This window comes from Rhinoraja longicauda, chromosome 4 (assembly GCF_053455715.1).
Source record: "Rhinoraja longicauda isolate Sanriku21f chromosome 4, sRhiLon1.1, whole genome shotgun sequence".
Classification (NCBI taxonomy): Eukaryota; Metazoa; Chordata; class Chondrichthyes; order Rajiformes; family Arhynchobatidae; genus Rhinoraja; species Rhinoraja longicauda.
The window spans coordinates 11,561,175-11,579,841 of NC_135956.1; the positions used below are offsets into that span (position 1 = coordinate 11,561,175).

Sequence of the window (18,667 nt, forward strand, 5' to 3'; positions counted from 1 at the left end):
GCCAAACCAGATCATGATGGTGAAGGTGAGGACGGACTCAATGATAGCAGTATAGAATTGGACCATCATTGCCTGTGGGAGATTGTGTTTCCTCAGTTGCCGCAGGAAGTGCATCTTCTGTTGGGCCTTTATGACAGTGGAGTCGATGGTGGCCCCCCATTTAAGGTCCCTGGAGATGATGGTTCCAAGGAACTTAAATGACTCCACAGATGTGACTATGGTGTTGTTGATGGTGAGTGGGGGGAGAGGAGGGGGAGCTCTTCGAAAGTCTACAATCAGTTCCACTGTCTTAAGAGCATTGAGCTCCAGGTTGTTGCGATGGCACCAGGACGCCAGCTGAAACTTGGAGAAACTGAAGACTTGGAGAAAACCCACGCAGGTCAAGGGGAGAATGTACAAGTTCCGTACAGACAAGCCCCCCTAGTCAGGAGCGAACCCGGGTCTCTGGGTAAGACAGTAGCTCTACCACCATGCCACCCACAATTTATACATGTTTATCTGCTATTTCTGCAGGGAATGTTTTAAAATCTTCCAGGGAAATACAATAAACTGTTTTTACTATGCTCTCTCTTTTTTGCAATGAGAAGTCTTATTATTCATTTATCTCTGCTACAGGTACAGCTGAACCATGAAGAATTACAATCATCGACACCGTGACCAACTGCTTCTACTTTCTGTTGCACTAGTAAGTTTTGCAAAATCTTGTATCAGTATTTATTTTGCAATTAATATTTAATTTTTCATAGAGCATAGAGTCGACTGTGCTGAAACAGGCCCTTCGGCCCAACTTATCCATGCTGGCCAGCATAAGTTCATGTTCATAAGTGATAGGAGCAGAATTAAGCCATTCGGCCCATCTTGTCTACGCTGCCATTCAATTATGGCTGATCTATCTTTCCCTCTCAACCCCATTGTCCTGACTTCTCCCCATGACCTCTGAAACCCGGACTAATCAAGAACCCATACTAATCAAAGTGCCCAATCTACAATAGTGTTACCTGCCTACATTTGGCCCATATTCCTTCTAAACCTGTGCTATGCATGTACCTGTCTAAATGTTTCTTAAATGTTGCAATAGTACCTGCCTCAACTATCTCCTCTGGCAGCTCTTTCCACACTTCAATAACCTTTGCATGAAAAAAGTTAATGCTTATGTCTTCTGGTTAAGGTGAGGGGGGAAAGATTTAATGGGAACCAGAGGGGTAACCTTTTTACATTAAGGGTGGTGGGTGCATGGAATGAGCTGCCGGAGGAGGTCGTTGAGTCAGGGACTATCGCAACGTATAAGAGACATTTAGACAGGTACAAGGATGGGATAGGTTTAGAGGGAAATGGGCCAAATGCAGTCAGGTGGGACGAGTGTAGATGGGACATGTTGGTTGGTATGGGCGAAGGGCCTGTTTCCACACTGTTGGCACAGGGCTTTACGTCCTCTGGCTCTCGATTCCCCTCTGGGCAAGAGACCTTTAGTCGATCTATTCTTCTCATAATTATGTGCACGTCTATAAGGCCACAGTTTAAGAATAAGGGGTCGGCCATTTAGAATGGAGATGAGGAAAAACTTCAGAGAGTTGTGAAGCTGTGGAACTTTCTGCCTCAGAAGGCAGTGGAGGCCAATTCTCTGGATGCTTTCAAGAGAGAGTTAGATAGAGCTCTTAATGACAGCGGAGTCAATGGATATGGGGAGAAGGCAGGAACGGGGTACTGATTGTGGATGATCAGCCATGATCATGGTGAATGGCGGTGCTGGCTCGAACGGCTGAATGGCCTCCTCCTGCACCTATTGTCTACTGTCTAAGATCAACCCTAATTAGTCTGACGATGATCATTTATGTGAGATAATTTAATTAATTTATTTTTGGTCAATGATGTTGCAGCACCCAATGCTCTCAGGATTTTAGGGACAAAGAAAGACAAGCAATTATCTCTCCTCTCGCCTGGCTTCTGCACAAATATTTACCCAATCACCTTTCTGCCACACCTTCAGCACTGGGAGCCAGGTACGGATTGCATAACCGGAATTTAAATTCAGAAACAGGTCTTCTTTGTTCAGTCCCAGATAGACAACAATTGAGACACAGTTTGCCCGAGGAAACAATTTCACAAAACAACAATTGACTGTTGGTTCTGTGCTTGGACCCACAGCGAAAATGTGATACTGATCTCTTTTTAATGCCACTAATAAACACCTTGAATTATACTTTCACCCAGCAATAAACAGGAGTGTTTTTCCCATTAAATTAGGCTTTATTTATAACCGGGGTAATTATTAAGCGTTTTGTCTTTCTTCAAGAATGGACGTTTGTTTGGCATCTATTTGAGACATTGCAGACATTTTGACTAATTCATCCTTAGGACAATATTAGGCGGCACGGTGGCGCAGCGGTAGAACTACTGCCTTACAGCGCCAGAGACTCAGGTTAGATCATGACTATGGGTGCTTGTCTGTACGGAGTCTGTACATTCTCCAGGTTTGCACATTCTCCTGCATGAGGTTTCTCCAAGATCTTCGGTTTACTCCCAAACTAAAAGATGTACAGGTTTGTAGGTTAATTGGCTTGGTATAAATGTAAAATTGGCTTGGTATAAATGTAAAATTGGCTTGGTATAAATGTCAAATAGTCCGTAGTGTGTGTAGGATTAGTGTGCGGGGATGGCCGGTCGGTGTGGACCCGGTGGGCCAAAGGGCCTGTTTCCGCGCTCTATCTCTAAACTACACTAAAGTAAATGAAACACCGAAAGAAAAGCCCTAATTATGCACATCTATCTATATGTTATACATTCATAAATATTATTTACCATGACTTCTTTCACAAGTGAAACAGCAATGACTTGGTTATCACTTGGAAATGAGGTTAGGTTAGTAAGCTCACACAGCAACCAATGGCCATTGTAGAGAAGGTTAAAAATTAAAAGTTTTTCATTCAGTCAGTCTGTTCCGGTATCGATAAGGGAGTGTCCTTGATTTATGAGACTGATTTACACATTCTGTTGGAGAAGATGTGGGGGGAGGAGGGATTAACTTGCAGAAGGGGCAGCACGGTGGCACAGTGGTGGAGTTGCTGCCCTACAGAGCTTGCAGCGCCAGAGACCCGGGTTCGATCCTGACTACGGGGGCTGTCTGTACGGAGTTTGTACTTTCTTCCTATGACTTACGTGGGTTTTCTCCAAGATCTTCGGTTTCTTCCCACACTCCAAAGACGTACGGGTTTGTAGATTAATCGACTTGGTGTAAGTGTAAATTGTCCCCAGTGTGTGTAGGATAGTGTCACTGTGCGGGGATCGCTGGTTGGCGAGGACGCAGTGGGCCGAAGAGCCTGTTTGAGTGCTGTATCTCTAAACTAAACAAACAGATTTTTAGTTGGATGAATTGGATGAAATTCACTGGATGAATTTAAAATAGAGTTAGGTAGAGCTCTAGGGGCTAGCGGAATCAAGGTATATGGGGAGAAGGCAGGCACGGGTTACTGATTGTGGATGATCAGCCATGATCACAATGAATGGCGGTGCTGACTTGAAGGGCCAAATTACCTCCTGCACCTATTTTCTATGTTTCTATGTTTCTATGGAAATGGTGTAAGAACGTGTTAGACTTCCAGCTTTGTGGAGTGGCACCGTGCCAATCAAAATGACTCATTGGGTAAATTCTCACATGGATTTTGCAGAAAGTAGTTGAAAATGTCAGCAGGAACATTCAGGCAAGCATAGGGTCTTGGGTTATATCACAGAACATAGAATAGTATAGCCCACAATGTCTGTGCTACGCATATCGCCATGTTAAATGAATCTCCTCCGCCTGCACGTGATTCATATCCCTCCACTACTTGGACATCCATGTGCTTATCTAAAAGCCTCTGAAACACCACTATCGTATCTGTCTCCACCAGGTGGAGGTGCTTTCCGGGCACCCACCACTCTTTGTGCAAAAAACCCCGTTCCGCACGCCTCTTTTAAACTTTGCCCCTCTCACCTTAAAGCTTCTTCCACCCTTGGAATAAGGTTCTGACTGTCTACCCTATCTATGCCCTTCATAATGTTGTGGATTTTTATTTGATTATATTTTATATTATTCTATAATTTTATATCAGAAACCTGTAATCTTAGGTTAAGAAGCCACTTACATAGAACATAGAACAGCACAGCACAGGAACAGGCCCACTGGCCGTTAGTCCACCAAGACCTCCTGAATCTCTCGGTCGCTAACCATTTTAACCCCCCTTCCCATTCCCATATTAACCTTTCTCCCCTCGGCCTCTTCCATTGCCTGGGTGAGGGTCAAACGCAAATTGGAGCAACAGCACGTCATAATCTGCTTGGGTTGCTTACAACCCAACGGTAAGAACATTGAATTCTCCAACTTTAGGTCACCTCTAAATAAATCCCTCACACGCCCCCTCCCCTCCCCAGCCCTCCCCCTCCCCTCCCCCCCCTCCCCTCCCCTCCCCTCCCCTCCCCTCCCCTCCCCTCCCCTCCCCTCCCCTCCCCTCCCCTCCCCTCCCCTCCCCTCCCCTCCCCTCCCCTCCCCTCCCCTCCCCTCCCCTCCCCTCCCCTCCCCTCCCCTCCCCTCCCCTCCCCTCCCCTCCCCTCCCCTCCCCTCCCCTCCCCTTCCCCCTCCCTTCCCTTCCCTTCCCCTCCCCTCCCCTCCCCTCCCCCCTCCCCTCCCTTCCCTTCCCCTCCCCTCCCCTCCCCTCCCCTCCCCTCCTCTGGGCCCTGTCTGGTCCCACCTAATTCTTCCCCCCCCCCCGCTGCCATTTTCCATCTTCTGGCTTCACATTTCGCAACTCTCCAATCTTGTCTCACACCTGCTTTTATCCCTGGGCTTTGCTCCAACCATCTGCCTATCAACTCCCTACCCCCCTCCCTCGCCTGTGCCCACCTATTTACCTGCCACACCCCACTTCTAGCTTTCTTCTCCCCCCTACAATCAGTGGGAAGAAGGATCTCGACCCGAAACATCACCTATCCTTGTTCTCCAGAAATGCTGCCTGACCTATTGAATGACTCCAGCACTTTGTGTCGTTTTGTGAAGTCTCATCAGCCTGGAAGGTGATCCATATCCTCTTGAACACCACTATCGTATATGCCTTCACCACCACCCCTGGCAGTGCATTCCAGGCATCCACCACCCACTGTGTTAAAAAAAAATATTGCACAACAGCTTTAAACTCCCGCCTTTAAATCCCTTCATAAGTTCATGTTAGAGTCATTGTCATAAAATGATACAGCGTGGAAACAGGCCCTTCGGCCCAACTTGCCCATACCAGCCAACATGTCCCACCTGCCTGCACTTGGTCCATATCCCTCTAAACCTGTCCTATCCATGTACCTGTCTAACTGTTTCTTAAATGTTGGGATAGTCCCAGCCTCAACTACCTCCTCTGGCCTTCACCTTAAACCTATTCAAGTTCAAGTTCATGTTCATAAGTTCATAAGTCATAGGAGCTGAATTAGGCCATTTGGCCCATCAAGTCTACTCCGCTATTCAATCATGGCTGATCTATCTCTCCCTCCTAACCCCATTCTCCTGCATTCCCCCCATAACCCCTGACACCTGTACTAATCGAGAATCTAGAATCTACCCATCTCTGCCTTAAAAATATCCATTGACTTGGCGTCCACTGGCAATTAATTCCACTTCCCATTGATTTCATCCATTGCGAGATGCTGGACTCAATGTCAAGGGTTAAAGCTTTGGTTTGTTCTCGCTGATGCCAATGTGCTTTGATGCATACATTTAATGAGAGACCTGCTAGCTTCAGGCGGGTGCAATTTCCACCTGCATGGGAGATGCTGGAATCAAGCCAGGGCTTGAGTCACCAGGTACATTGTCATCCACTCTCCAGGTGTCAGGCAAGATTAAGTTGCTGAGACAATGGTTGTGCACCAATGGAGGAACAAAGGAACTGCAGATGCTGATTTATACCAAAGATAGACACAAACGGCTGGAGTAACTCAGCAGGCCAGACAGCATCTCTGGAGTAAAGGAACAGGTGACGTTTCTGGTCGGGTCTGAAGAAGGGTCTCGACCTGAGACGTCACCTATTCCTTTACTCCAGAGATGCTGTCTGACCCGCTGAGTTGCTGCAACTTTTTGTGTCTAGATCACGTGATAGGAGTAGAATTAGGCCATTTGGCCCATCAAGTCTACTCTGCCATTCAATCATGAATCTTTCTCTCCCTCCTAACCCCATTCTCCTGCCTTCTCAGCATAACCTCTGACACCTGTACTAATCAAGAATCTCTGCCTTAAATATACCCACTGACTTTGCCTCCACAGCCTTCTGTGGCAAGCTTCTACCTACCTTTGGTTTAAACCAGCTGCTGCAATACCTTCTTACACACTCCATGATTAGAGATTAACCCTCTGAGCTAAGGCGAACATTTTGCTGCTTGATATTTATTGTCTCCTTTACTGTAATTTTTAATTCATGGGAATTATGCACCGATTTCCCCTGGAAGCTAAAATGCTTCTTTCTTCAAGAACGGGCATGTTTATTTGGCATCTCCTTCAGGACAATTTCACCTCTCTCAGAGTTCTCATAAAGTTTTGCCTCGGGGCGTTTAGTGCTGCAGGAATCTCTAGGCATATAATTGGCATCTTTGCTGCGATGCATTTAAACCTGCAAGCGAAGTGCCCCTAAACTCTCGATGTTCTTATAACGATCTTTACCAATGCGCAAGAAACGATCTGGACCATTGCACTTGCCTTTGGCGACTTTGTTATGCCATTAAACGTATTCTGCAATGGATTCATAAACGTTTGTGTCACCTAGTTTAATTTAGTTTAGTTTAGTTTAGTTGGGTTTCGTTTAATTTAGTTTAGTTTAGTTTAGTTTAGCTGGGAGATACAGCACAGATACAGGCCCTTCGGCCCTCCGAGTCGCACCGACCAGTGATCCCTGTCCACTAGCACTATCCTACACCCACTAGGGACAATTGACAATTCTTACCGAAGTCAATTTACCTACAAATCTGTACGTCTGTGGAGTGTGGGAGGAAACCGGAGCAGCTCACTTAGAAACATAGAAAATAGGTGCAGGAGTAGGCCATTCGGCCCTTCGAGCCTGTACGCACCGCCATTCAATATGATCATGGCTGATCATCCAGTTCAGTAACCTGTACCTGCCTTCTCTCCATACCCCCTGATCCCTTTAGCCACAAGGGCCACATCTAACTCCCTCTTAAATATAGCCAATGAACTGGCCTCAACTACCTTCTGTGGCAGAGAATTCCACAGACTCACCACTCTCTGTGTGAAGAAATGTTTTCTCATCTCGGTCCTAAAAGACTTCCCCCTTATCCTTAAGCTGTGACCCCTGGTTCTGGACTTCCCCAACATCGGGAACAATCTTCCCGCATCTAGCCTCTCCAACCCCTTAAGAATTTTATATGTTTCAATAAGATCCCCCCTCAGTCTTCTAAATTCCAGCGAGTACAAGCCCAGTCTATCCAGTCTTTCTGGAGATCCAGTCTTTCCGGGGAGAACGCCTAAGTCCCGTACAGAGAGCACCTATAGTCAGGATCAAACCTGGGCCTCTGGCACTGTTCAGGTTAGTTCATTGACACGAGGTACATGTTTTGTTGCGTGCCAACCAGTCAGCAGAAAGACAATATATGATTACAATCAATCCATTTACAGTGTATAGATACACTGTAGGCAGCAACTCTGCCCAGCACCACCATGCTGCATTTCTTATGCATAAATATTGTAAATGATTTAATTTAGTGTAATTCATTGGCACCTGCACCGAGGTACAGTGACAAGCTTTTTTATTGCGCGCTATCCAGTCAGCGGTAAAACTATACATGATTACAATCAAGTCGTTCACAGTGTACAGATACAGGATGAAGGGAATAATGTTTAGTGCAAGATGAGGTCCAGTAAATAGACAATAGACAATAGACAATAGACAATACGCGCAGGAGTAGGCCATTCGGCCCTTCGAGCCAGCACCACCATTCAATGTGATCATGGCTGATCATTCTCAATCAGTACCCTGTTCCTGCCTTCTCCCCATACCCCCTGACTTCGCTATCCTTAAGAGCTCTATCTCGTAAGACAGATTAAAGATAGTCCGAGGGTCTCCAATTAAGTATACGGTAGGTCAGGACCGCTCTCCAGCTGTGACTAGGATGGTTCAGTTGCCTGATAACAGCTGGGAAGAAACTGTCCCTGAATCTGAAGATGTGTGTTTTCACACTTCTGTACCTCTTGCCTGATGGGAGAGGGGAGAAGAGGGAGTGAATGGGATGAGACTGGTCCTTGATTATGCTGCTGGCCTTGCCGGGGCGGCGTGAGGTGTAGATGGAGTCAATGGAAGGGTGGTTGGTTTGTGTGATGGTCTGGGCTGTGCCCACAATTCTCTGCAATTTCTTACTGCCTTGGATGGAGCTGTTCCCAAACCAAGAAATCTTGCTTTTCTTCGGTAGGAAGGAAATGTTTCTGTTTAGGTTTAGGAAAAGCTTTGTTTTGCATGCTTTCCAATAAAAACATTCTATTCATAAGGAACAAGTGGCACATTGGCACGGCTGGTAGAATTGCTGCCTCACAGCGCCAGAGACCCGGGTTCGATCTTGCCCTCGGCTGCTGAGTTTTCATGTTCTCCCTGTGACCGTGTGGGTTTTTTCCGGGTGCTCCGTTTTCCTCCCCTAATCCCCAAAATGTGCTTGTTTTTAGGTTAATTGGCCTCCGCAAGCTGTCCCTAGTGTGTAGGGAGTAGGAAAGTGGGATAACATTGAACTAGTGTGAACGGGTGATCGATGGTCGAAGTGGACTCGGTGGGCCGAAGAGCCACTTTCCATGCTGCATCTCTAAACTAAACAAGGGGAAAATACAGAGACCAGAATACAGTTTTCAGTTTTGTCGCGCATCAGTTCCATTGACAAAGTCCAACGTCCGCAATGGGGTAGAGGTGAATCGGACAGTACCCTAGCTTATGGAAGGGGCGTTCAGAAGCCTGATAACAGAGGGAAAGAAGCTGTTCCTGAGTCTGGTGGTGTGGACTTTCAAACTCCTGAACCTTCTGCCCGATGGGAGTGGGGAGACGAAGGAATGACTGGGATGGGACAAGTTCTTTGATTATGTTGGCTGCTTTTCTGAGGTAGTCCTTTCAGAATTAAAGGACGTTCTTTTAGGAAGGAGATGAGGAAACATTTCTTCAGTCAGAGGGGGGTGAATCTGTGAAATTCTTTGCCACAGAAGCTGTGGAGTCCATCAGTGGATATTTTTAAGGCAGAGATAGATAGATTCTTGATTAGCATCGGTGTCAGAGGTGATCTTCTTTCATGTCCATCATCCATGTTTCAAATATTGACATCGCTGTCATCGTCCGTCTTGAAAAGACACAAGCTTCCGGCGACAATCAGTGGGAGCCATCACTCGTTACAACATGTATTGTCAGAGGTGATGGGGAGAAGGCAGGAAAATGGGGTTAGGAGAGAGAGATAGATCAGCCATGATTGAATGGCAGAGTAGACTTGATGGGCCGAATGGCCTAATTGTACTCCTATTCCTTATGACCTTACGTAGTATAGGGAGAGTCAATGATGGGAAATCTGGTCTGGTCTGGTCTGTGTGATGGACTGGGTTACATCTACAACATCTGCAATTCCTTGCAGTCTTGAGCAGAGCTGTTACCCGGGCTGTGAGGCGACGTGACAGTGTGCTTTCTCTGGTGCATCCATGTTCAGTGCATACAAAGTCTCAGGGAATATAGCGCTGTAATGATAAACTCCAATATGCACTGAAGGATCTTGGCAGGCTTGATCAGTGGGTCAAGAAATTGCCAATGCAGTTTAATATAGAAAAACACCCAGTAATCAGAATTGTCAGCTGAAAGGTCAGTTTGACTTATGTGCAAATGGTGACTATGTTTGAGGTGTTAGCAGAAGAGTTGGCCTTTGGGTATTCCCATAATGGTGCAGCTGTAGAGTTGCTGCCTTACAGCACCAGAGACCCGTTTTCGATCCTGACTACGGGTGCTGGCTGTATGGAGTTTGTACGTTCTCCCCGTGACCTGCGTGGGTTTTCTCCGGGTGCCCCGGTTTCCCCCCACATTTCCAAAGACGTACAGGTGTGTCGGTCAAATGGCTGGGTATAATTGTAAATTGTCCCTAGCGTGTGTAGGATAGTATTGGTGTGTGGGGATCGCGGGTCGGCACGGACCCGGTGGGCCGAAGGGCCTGTTCCCGTGCTGTACTCTCTGAACTAAACTAAAACTAAAAAGGACAATATTTGTTTTGGGCTGTCAGAACAGCCATTTCTCGTTACCTAGGCTATCCAGTTTGCCCTCTCCTACAGACATTCCCTCATCATTGCTGGTTTTCTCACATTTCCAGTTTTGATGAAGGGTCCTTGTCTCTCCTCATCTTGGGTTTGATCTGTGGAGTGCCTCCAGCATTTTCTGACGTTGTCAGGGCTATGGAACATCAGGGAAGACCACACTGTAGGCCGCTTCACTTGCACCTGTGTAGCATCAGGTTTGGCTGCGGGGCATCTCCGGCTAAATGAAGGCCTCGACAGTGATCGAGAACACAGAATAGTCCAACACAGGACGGAACTGCAGATGCTGGCTCACATTGAATTCAGAAGGATGAGAGGGGTTCTTATAGAAACATATAATATTCTTAAGGGATTGGACAGGCTAGATGCAGGAAAAATGTTCCCCATGTTGGGGGAGTCCAGAACCAGGTGTCAAAGTTTAATAAGGGGTAGGATATTTAGGACTGAGATGAGGAAAAATCATTTTCACCCAGAGAGTTGTGAATCTGTGGAATTCTCTGCCACAGAAGGCAGTGGAGGCCAATTCACTGGATGTTTTCAAGGGAGCGTTAGATATAACTCTTAGGGCTAACGGAATCAAGGGATATGGAGAGCAGGAACGGGGTACTGATTTTGGATGATCATATTGAATGGTGGTGCTGGTTCGAGGGGCCGAATGGCCTACTCCTGCACCTATTTTCTATGTTTCTATGTTTCTAAAATGCTGGAGTAGCTCAACAACTCAGGCAGCATCTCTGGAGAGAAGGAATGTGTGTCGTTTCGGTTCGAGCCACACTTCTTCAGACTGCGTCAGGGGAGAGGGAAACGACATGTGGAAGTACAAAGAACATGTATGGTGTGAAAAGACCAGATCTAAGCAGACGATTATCAAAGATAGGTACAATGGTCCATTAGTGGATGAGGGGAAGGTACAGCACAGTGATAGGCCCTTCGGCCCACAATGTCCGTACCGAATCTGATGCCAAGTTCTTTATGATTATAAGGTCATGTCATAAGTGATAGGAGCAGAATAGGCTAGACGGCCCATCAAGTCTACTCCGCCATGGCTGACCTATCTCTCCCTCCTAACCCTATTCTCCTGCCTTCTCCCCATAACCCTTGACACCTGTACTAATCAAGAATCTATCTACTGTATCTTTGCCTTAAAAATATCCATCAACGGCCTCCATAGCCTTCTGTGGCAAAGAATTCCACAAATTCACCACCCTCTGGTTAAAGAAATACCTCCTCATCTCCTTACTAAAGGAATGTCCTTTAATTCAGAGGCTATGGCCTCTAGTCCTAGACTCTCCCACTAGTGGAAACATCCTCTCCACATCCACTCTATCCACGTCTTTCACTATTCGGTAACTTCCAATGAGGTTCCCCCTCATTCTTCTAAACTCTAGCGAGTACAGGCCCAGTCCGGTCAAACGTTCATCGTGAGGGAGGGCCATAGCAGTGCAGAAAGATGAGCATCATGTTTTGGGATGTGTTGAAGTGCACAGTCGGGAAACAAAGGGAGTACTTTCAAGATGAGCCAGTGTGATGCGTAATGTGTTGTAGATAGTCTGAAGAAGTTCAGTGATTCAATGATACTTTATTGTCACAGTGAAATTCTTTGTTTTGCATACAGAGTCATAGAGTCATAGTGACAATAATAAACCTCGGCTCAACTTGCCCACACCGGCCAACATGTCCCAGATACTCTAGTCCCACCTACCCACGTTTGGTCCATATCACTCCAAACCTGCCCTGTCCATGTACCTGTCTAACCGTCTCCTAAACGTTGGGATAGTCCCAGCCTCAACTACCTCCTCTGGCAGCTTGTTCCGTACACCCACCAACCTTTGCGATCATATTCCTATTAGATTTTCCCCCCCTCACCTTGAACCTCTGTCCTCTGGTCCTCGACTCACCTACTCTTGGCAAGAGTATAATCCGGTAAGATTACACCATAGATAAGCACAATCATAGCTAAATACCAAAAAGTGTAATTCTACCGCTACAGCACGGTAGCACAGCGGTAGAGTTGCTGCCTTACAGCACCAGAGACCTGGGTTTAAACCTGACTGTGGGTGCTGTCTGTATGGAGTTTGTATGTTCTCCCTGTGACCATGTGGGTTTTCTCCGGGTATTCCGGTTTCCTCCCGTACTCCAAAGACCTACAGTTTGTAGGTTAATTGGCTTCAGAAAAATTGTAAGTTGTCTCTAGTGAGTAGGATAGTGTTAGTGTACGGGGTGATCGCTCATCGGCGCGGACCTGGTAGAAATATAGAAACATAGAAACATAGAAAATAGGTGAAGGAGTAGGCCATTCGGCCCTTCGAGCCAGCAGCGCCATCCATCCTATTAAATCTTTTCCCCTTCACCTTGAACCTATGTGCTCTGGTCCTCTCATGAGCACATTCCTCTCATGATTTTGTGCACCTCTATTAGATCTCATCTCATCTCCTGCGCTCCTTGGAATAGAGACCCAGCCTACTTAACCTCTCCCTGTAGCTCACACCCTCTAGTCCTGGCAACATATTCGTAAATCATTTCTGAACCCTTTCAAGCTTGACAATATCTTTCCTATAACATGGTGCTCAGAACTCATAAATCGAAGGTATTTATTTCAGAAAATGCTGGAGTAACTCAGCAGGTCAGGCAGCATCTCAGGAGAGAAGGAATCGGTGACGTTTCAGGTCGAGACCCTTCTTCAGACTGATGTCAGGGGGACGGAACAAAGGAAGGATATAAGTGGAGACAGGAAGATAGAGGGAGAACTGGGAAGTGGGAGGGGGGGAGAGAGGGACAGAGGAACTATCTAAAGTTGGAGAAGTCAATGTTCATACCACTGGGCTGCAAGCTGCCCAAGCGAAATATGAGGTGCTGTTCCTCCAATTTCCGGTGGGCCTCACTAAGGCACTGGAGGAGGCCCATGACAGAAAGGTCAGACTGGGAGTGGGAGGGGGAGTTGAAGTGCTCAGCCACCGGGAGATCAGGTTGGTTAAGGCGGACTGAGCGAAGGTGTTGAGCGAAACGATCGCCGAGCCTGCGTTTGGTTTCGCTGATGTAAAGAAGTTGACATCTAGAGCAGCGAATGCAATAGATCCGGGCGCAGATGAGGCGTAGACGGAGGAATTGGGAGTAGGGGATAGACTTTTTGCAGGAGACAGGGTGGGAAGAAGTGTAGTCCAGATAGCTGTGCGAGTCAGTGGGTTTATAGTAGATGTCAGTCACTAGTCTGTCTCCTGTGATGGAGATGACGATGCATCCTCGCCCGGGATGAGGTGTTTCACACTAGGGCATCAGAGATGTCTTCATTCTTCAGGAAACGGGGCTTCCCCTCTTCCATTATAGATGAGGCTCTCACTAGGGTCTCTTCTACATCCCGCAGCTCCGCTCTTGCTCCCCCTCCCCCCACTCGCAACAAGGACAGAATCCCCCTCGTTCTCACCTTCCACCCCATCAGTCAGCGTGTCCAACAAATCATCCTCCAACATTTCCATCACCTACAATGGGACCCCACTACTGGCCACATCTTCCCATCCCCTCCCCGGTTCCGCAGAGACCGTTCCCTCCGTAACTCCCTGGTCCACTCGTTCCTTCCTACCCAAACCACCCCAACCCCGGACACTTTCCCCTACACCCGCAGGAGATGCAACACCTGTCCCTTTACCTCCCCCCTCAACTCCATCCAAGGACCCAAACAGTCTTTGCAGGTGAGATAGAGGTTCACCTGCACTTCCTCCAACCTCATCTATTGTATCCGCTGCTCTAGATGTCAACTTCTTTACATTGGCGAAACCAAACGCAGGCTCGGCGATCGTTTCGCTCAACACCTTCGCTCAGTCTGCCTTAACCAACCTGATCTCCCGGTGGCTGAGCACTTCAACGCCCACTCCCACTCCCAGTTTGACCTTTCTGTCATGGGCCTCCTCCAGTGCCATAGTGAGGCCCACCGGAAATTGGAGGAACAGCACCTCATATTTCGCTTGGGTAGCTTACAGCCCAGCGGTATGAACATTGACTTCCCCAACTTTAGATAGTTCCTCTGTCCCTCTCTTCCCCTCCCCCTTCCCAGTTCTCCCTCTATCTTCCTGTCTCCACCTATATCCTTCCTTTGTCCCGCCCCCCTGACATCAGTCTGAAGAAGGGTCTCGACCCGAAACGTCACCCATTCCTTCTCTCCTGAGATGCTGCCTGACCTGTTGAGTTACTCCAGCATTTTGTGAAATAAATGATTGTGACTATGATGATTATGATTAATGTAAATAGGAGCAGTCAGATCTCCTGCAGCATAGATACCTGTTCACTATGACTCACCAATTCAAGATGACAAGACATAATCCCTGTTTTTAAGACGTGTCATTTTGATTTTGCAGTAGCTCATCATTATCAATGTCGCCTCCTACTGTATATGATTAATTACTTTCTATTCGCTGCAGGCACTGCTTATGGAAATTAATGGAGCCCTCCCAAAAGGACCTTTGAAGACAATGAATCTGACTGTTCTTGAGCAAACCACTTTCCCTTTGATGATATATCTGGTAAATCTCTCAGAATTTCAATCAATGTGGTCAAATTGTGCAAAAGCAAATCTAACCAGTGACAATAAATATTACAATAGTATGTAAATATATTGCTGCACATTTAGAGTTTGAGTTCAGTTTATTGTCACGTGTGCCGATTAAGTGAACATACAGAAACAGTGATTTTTTTTCTTGCCACTTGTACTTTGGATGGCAAAGAAAATTGTGATCATTCGTGCATTTACTACCAAGTTTCTTTTTATTGTAGTTTCAAACAACTAACAGTGCTGTAAAATCGTTTAATATCACGGATGAAACCCAAGACGCCTTACGAATTGAGGACTATCTATTGTATATCAATAAGTCCCTGGATCGTGAAATTCAAGCGTTATACAAATTACAGGTAAAATGGACAGAGATCTTATGAGGAAAAATAATTATTATTTGAAAGGGTGTTTTTTTTTGGTTATTGAAAATATTATATGGAATGTCGAACAGCAAACCTATTCTTTTCTACCCCAACCCCAAGGACGTTCCTTTAAGCTGGGGATGGGGAGGAATTTCTTTACTCAGAGGGCAGTGAATCTGTGGAATTCTTTGCCACAGAAGGCAGTGGAGGCCGTCAGTGGATATTTTTAAGGCAGAGATAGAGAGGTCCTTGAATAGTACGGGTGTCAGGGGTTATGGCGAGAAGGCAAGAGAATGGGGTTATGAGGGAGAGATAGATCAGCCATGGTTGAATGGTGGAGTAGACTTGATGGGCTGAATGGCCTAATTCTGCTCCTATCACTTATGACCTTTTGACCTTTTGACCTATACCAAATCACTGAGAACAAATGTGGTTTGTTCTCTTCCCCTGCCTCTCAGTCTGAAGAAGGGTCTCGACCCGAAACATCACCCATTCCTTCTATCCAGAGATTCTACCTGCCTTGCTGAGTTACTCCAGCATTTTGTGTCTATCTTTGGTGTAAACCAGCATCTGCAGTTCCTTCCAAAACAAAACACCGGGCGGCACGGTGGCGCAGAGGTAGAGTTGCTGCCTTACAGCGAATGCAGCGCCAGAGACTCAGGTTCGATCCTGACTACGGGTGCCGTCTGTATGGAGTTTGTACGTTCTCCCCGTGACCTGCGCGGGTTTTCTCCGAGATCTTCGGTTTCCTCCCACACTCCAAAGACGTACAGGTATGTAGGTTAATTGGCTGGGCAAATGTAAAAAATTGTCCCTAGTGTGTGTAGGATAGTGTTAATGTGCAGGGATCGCTGGGCGGCGCGGACTCGGTGGGCCGAAGGGCCTGTTTCCGCGCTGTATCTCTAAATATAAAAAATCTATAAAAGATCTAAAAATATGGTTAGTCAGGCAGAAGTGATTTTATTGATCAGTTGGCGAAGGTTTAGGTTGGCATGTTAGTGCTGGGTGGTTAGTAAGTTTGCAGTTGACTCTAAGGCAGGTAGACAGTGAGAAAGATTAGCAAAATTTACAGGAGATCTTGATCAACGAAGTATGTGGGCCAAGGAATGGCACATGGAGGTTAATACACCTACGTGTGTGGTTTTGAATTTTTGGAAGTCGAATCATAGATGGACTTTCATTGTGATTGGTAATGCCCTGGGAGTGTTGTAAGTCACAATGACCTCGGAGTACCAGTACATTGTTTCCTGAAAGTTGTGTAAAGGTGAACAGCATGGTGAAGAAGCTTTTGGAATGCTGGCCTTGATCAGTAAGGGCATTGAAAATAAACGTTGGGACATTATATTTGAGTTGCACGGGACATTGGTGAAGCTGAAACTGGAATATTGTGCTCAGTTTTGGTCACCCTGCTCTGAGAACGTTTTCCTTAAGCTGGAATGAGTACAGGAGAGATTCACGAGGATGGTGACAGGACTTGATGGATTGAGATATGGCGAGAGGTTGGGACTGTGTTCCTTGTAGCACAGGAGACTGAAAGGTCATTGTATAAAAGTTTATAGAATTAAGAGGGGCCATAGATACTGTGAATGCATAGGGTCAGGGAATCAAGAACTAAAGGACCTACGTTTAAAGTGAGAGGGGAAAGATTTCATTGGAACCCAAGGGGCAACTTTTCCACCCAGAGGTCGGTGGGTATATGCAATGAGCTACCAGGGAAGGTAGTTGAGGCTGGTGCAATAAGAATATTTAAAAGACACTTGGACAGTTACATGGATAGGATAGGTTTAGACGGATACGGACCAAACAGAGGAAATTTGACTCATTTAGATGGGCATCTTGGTCAGTATGGATGAGTTGGGCCGTATGGACTGTATGACTCCATGACTCTATATCACCCCAAATTTTCCTTTGTGTTTTATTTTTCATTGAAAGTGGACGACTTAGCGTGCAAAGTTCTCAGGCAGAAGGGTTCGCCTTTCTAATTCCAACCCAAGAATAGGTGGTGTAAAGATAATATAATTGGGGATGTTGCAACTTTTATACATTTGTGAATTTGAAGTTGTGCGTGAATGCCTAGAAGGGAGTGGTTGGCTTTTGTGAGTTTTGCTGAGACTGTAAATGAGGCTTGTAAAAATTGGGAGATTGAGAACCATTTTGCATTAAAACTGAAATGGTGGTGATTATAATCTTTTTTCTTTCTTATTAAAATATGTTGCAGCATTGTTTCACAGAATGTGTACCGATATTATGCAAAAATAATGCTTATTATGTCAATAGGTGCCAAATTGGGGCATGAACTAGTTGCGATAGGCTTTGTGAAAACAAAATCTCCAAAAGGAGATGTGAATACTTGAATTTATAACATAATGTTATATTGGGACCAGCTTAGATATGGCATCTTGGTTGGCATCAACGAGTTGGGTCAAAGAGCCTATTTCTGTGATGTAAGACTCTATGCCCTGATGTTACGTAAGAGAAATTAGAGCAATTATCATGGTTTGGAGATGAATAATAATATTCTTGGGAATATTGTAAGTTGGAATGGGTACAGAGAAGATTTACGATGTTGCCAGGACTAGAGGGTCTGAGCTATGGGGAGAGGTTCATTAGGCTGGGACTCCATTCCTTGGAGCGCAGGAGGATGAGGGGTGATCTTCTCGAGGTCTATATAATCATGAGAGGAATAGATTGGGTAGATGCACAGAGTCTCTTGCCAGAGTAGGTGAATCGAGGACCAGAGGACATAGGTATAAGGTGAAGGGGGAAAGATTGAATAGGAATCTGAGGAGTAACCTTTTCACAGAAGGAGTGGTGGGTGTATGGAACAAGCTGCCAGAGGAGGTAGTTGAAACTGGGACTATCCGAATGTTTAAGAAACACTTAGAAAGGTACATGGATAGGACAGGTTTGGAGGGATATGGACCAAACACTGGCAGGTGGAATTAGTGTAGCTGAGACATGTTGGCCGATGTGGGCAAGTTGGGCTGAAGGGCCTGTCCCACACTGTATCACTCTATCACTCTAGTGTATTTTTAATTTAGATGCTTGGGTGTCCCATACATGTTGTTCTGTTGCAGAAACTTAATTGGACACTCAATATCTCTTTGTTGGAAGTTCATAAGTTTGTCTTGGAAATGAAATAAATGTCTTGTGAAGACTGTACAACAAAACTGCAACTACTATGCTGTATATGATCAAAGTCAAACTCAAGTACAATAGTTGGAAGAAAGGGAAAGGTACAAAGTACAGAATATGTCATAAGGCCATGTGATAGAGGTAGAATTAGGCCATTCGGCCTTCAAGTCTACTCCTCCATTCAATCATGGCTGATCTATCTCTCCCTCCTAACCCCATTCTCCTGCCTTCTCCCCATAACCTCTGACATCTGTACTAATCAAGAATCTATCTATCTCTGCCTTAAAAATATCCACTGACTAGGCCTCTACAGCATTCTGTGGCAAATAATTCCACAGATTTACC

The 18,667-nt window shown here is 46.0% G+C and overlaps 1 protein-coding gene across 1 annotated transcript in view; it reads left to right on the forward strand.

Annotated features, from left to right (window-relative positions):
• Positions 1-18,667, forward strand: part of cdh17 (cadherin 17, LI cadherin (liver-intestine)) — a 91,783-nt gene that overhangs the window by 21,534 nt on the left and 51,582 nt on the right. The window contains exons 2-4 of the mRNA XM_078398495.1: positions 616-685; positions 14,695-14,796; positions 15,047-15,181. Coding sequence (XP_078254621.1) covers positions 629-685; positions 14,695-14,796; positions 15,047-15,181 — 294 coding nt within the window. The 5' untranslated portion in view covers positions 616-628. The remainder of the gene's footprint in view (positions 1-615; positions 686-14,694; positions 14,797-15,046; positions 15,182-18,667) is intronic.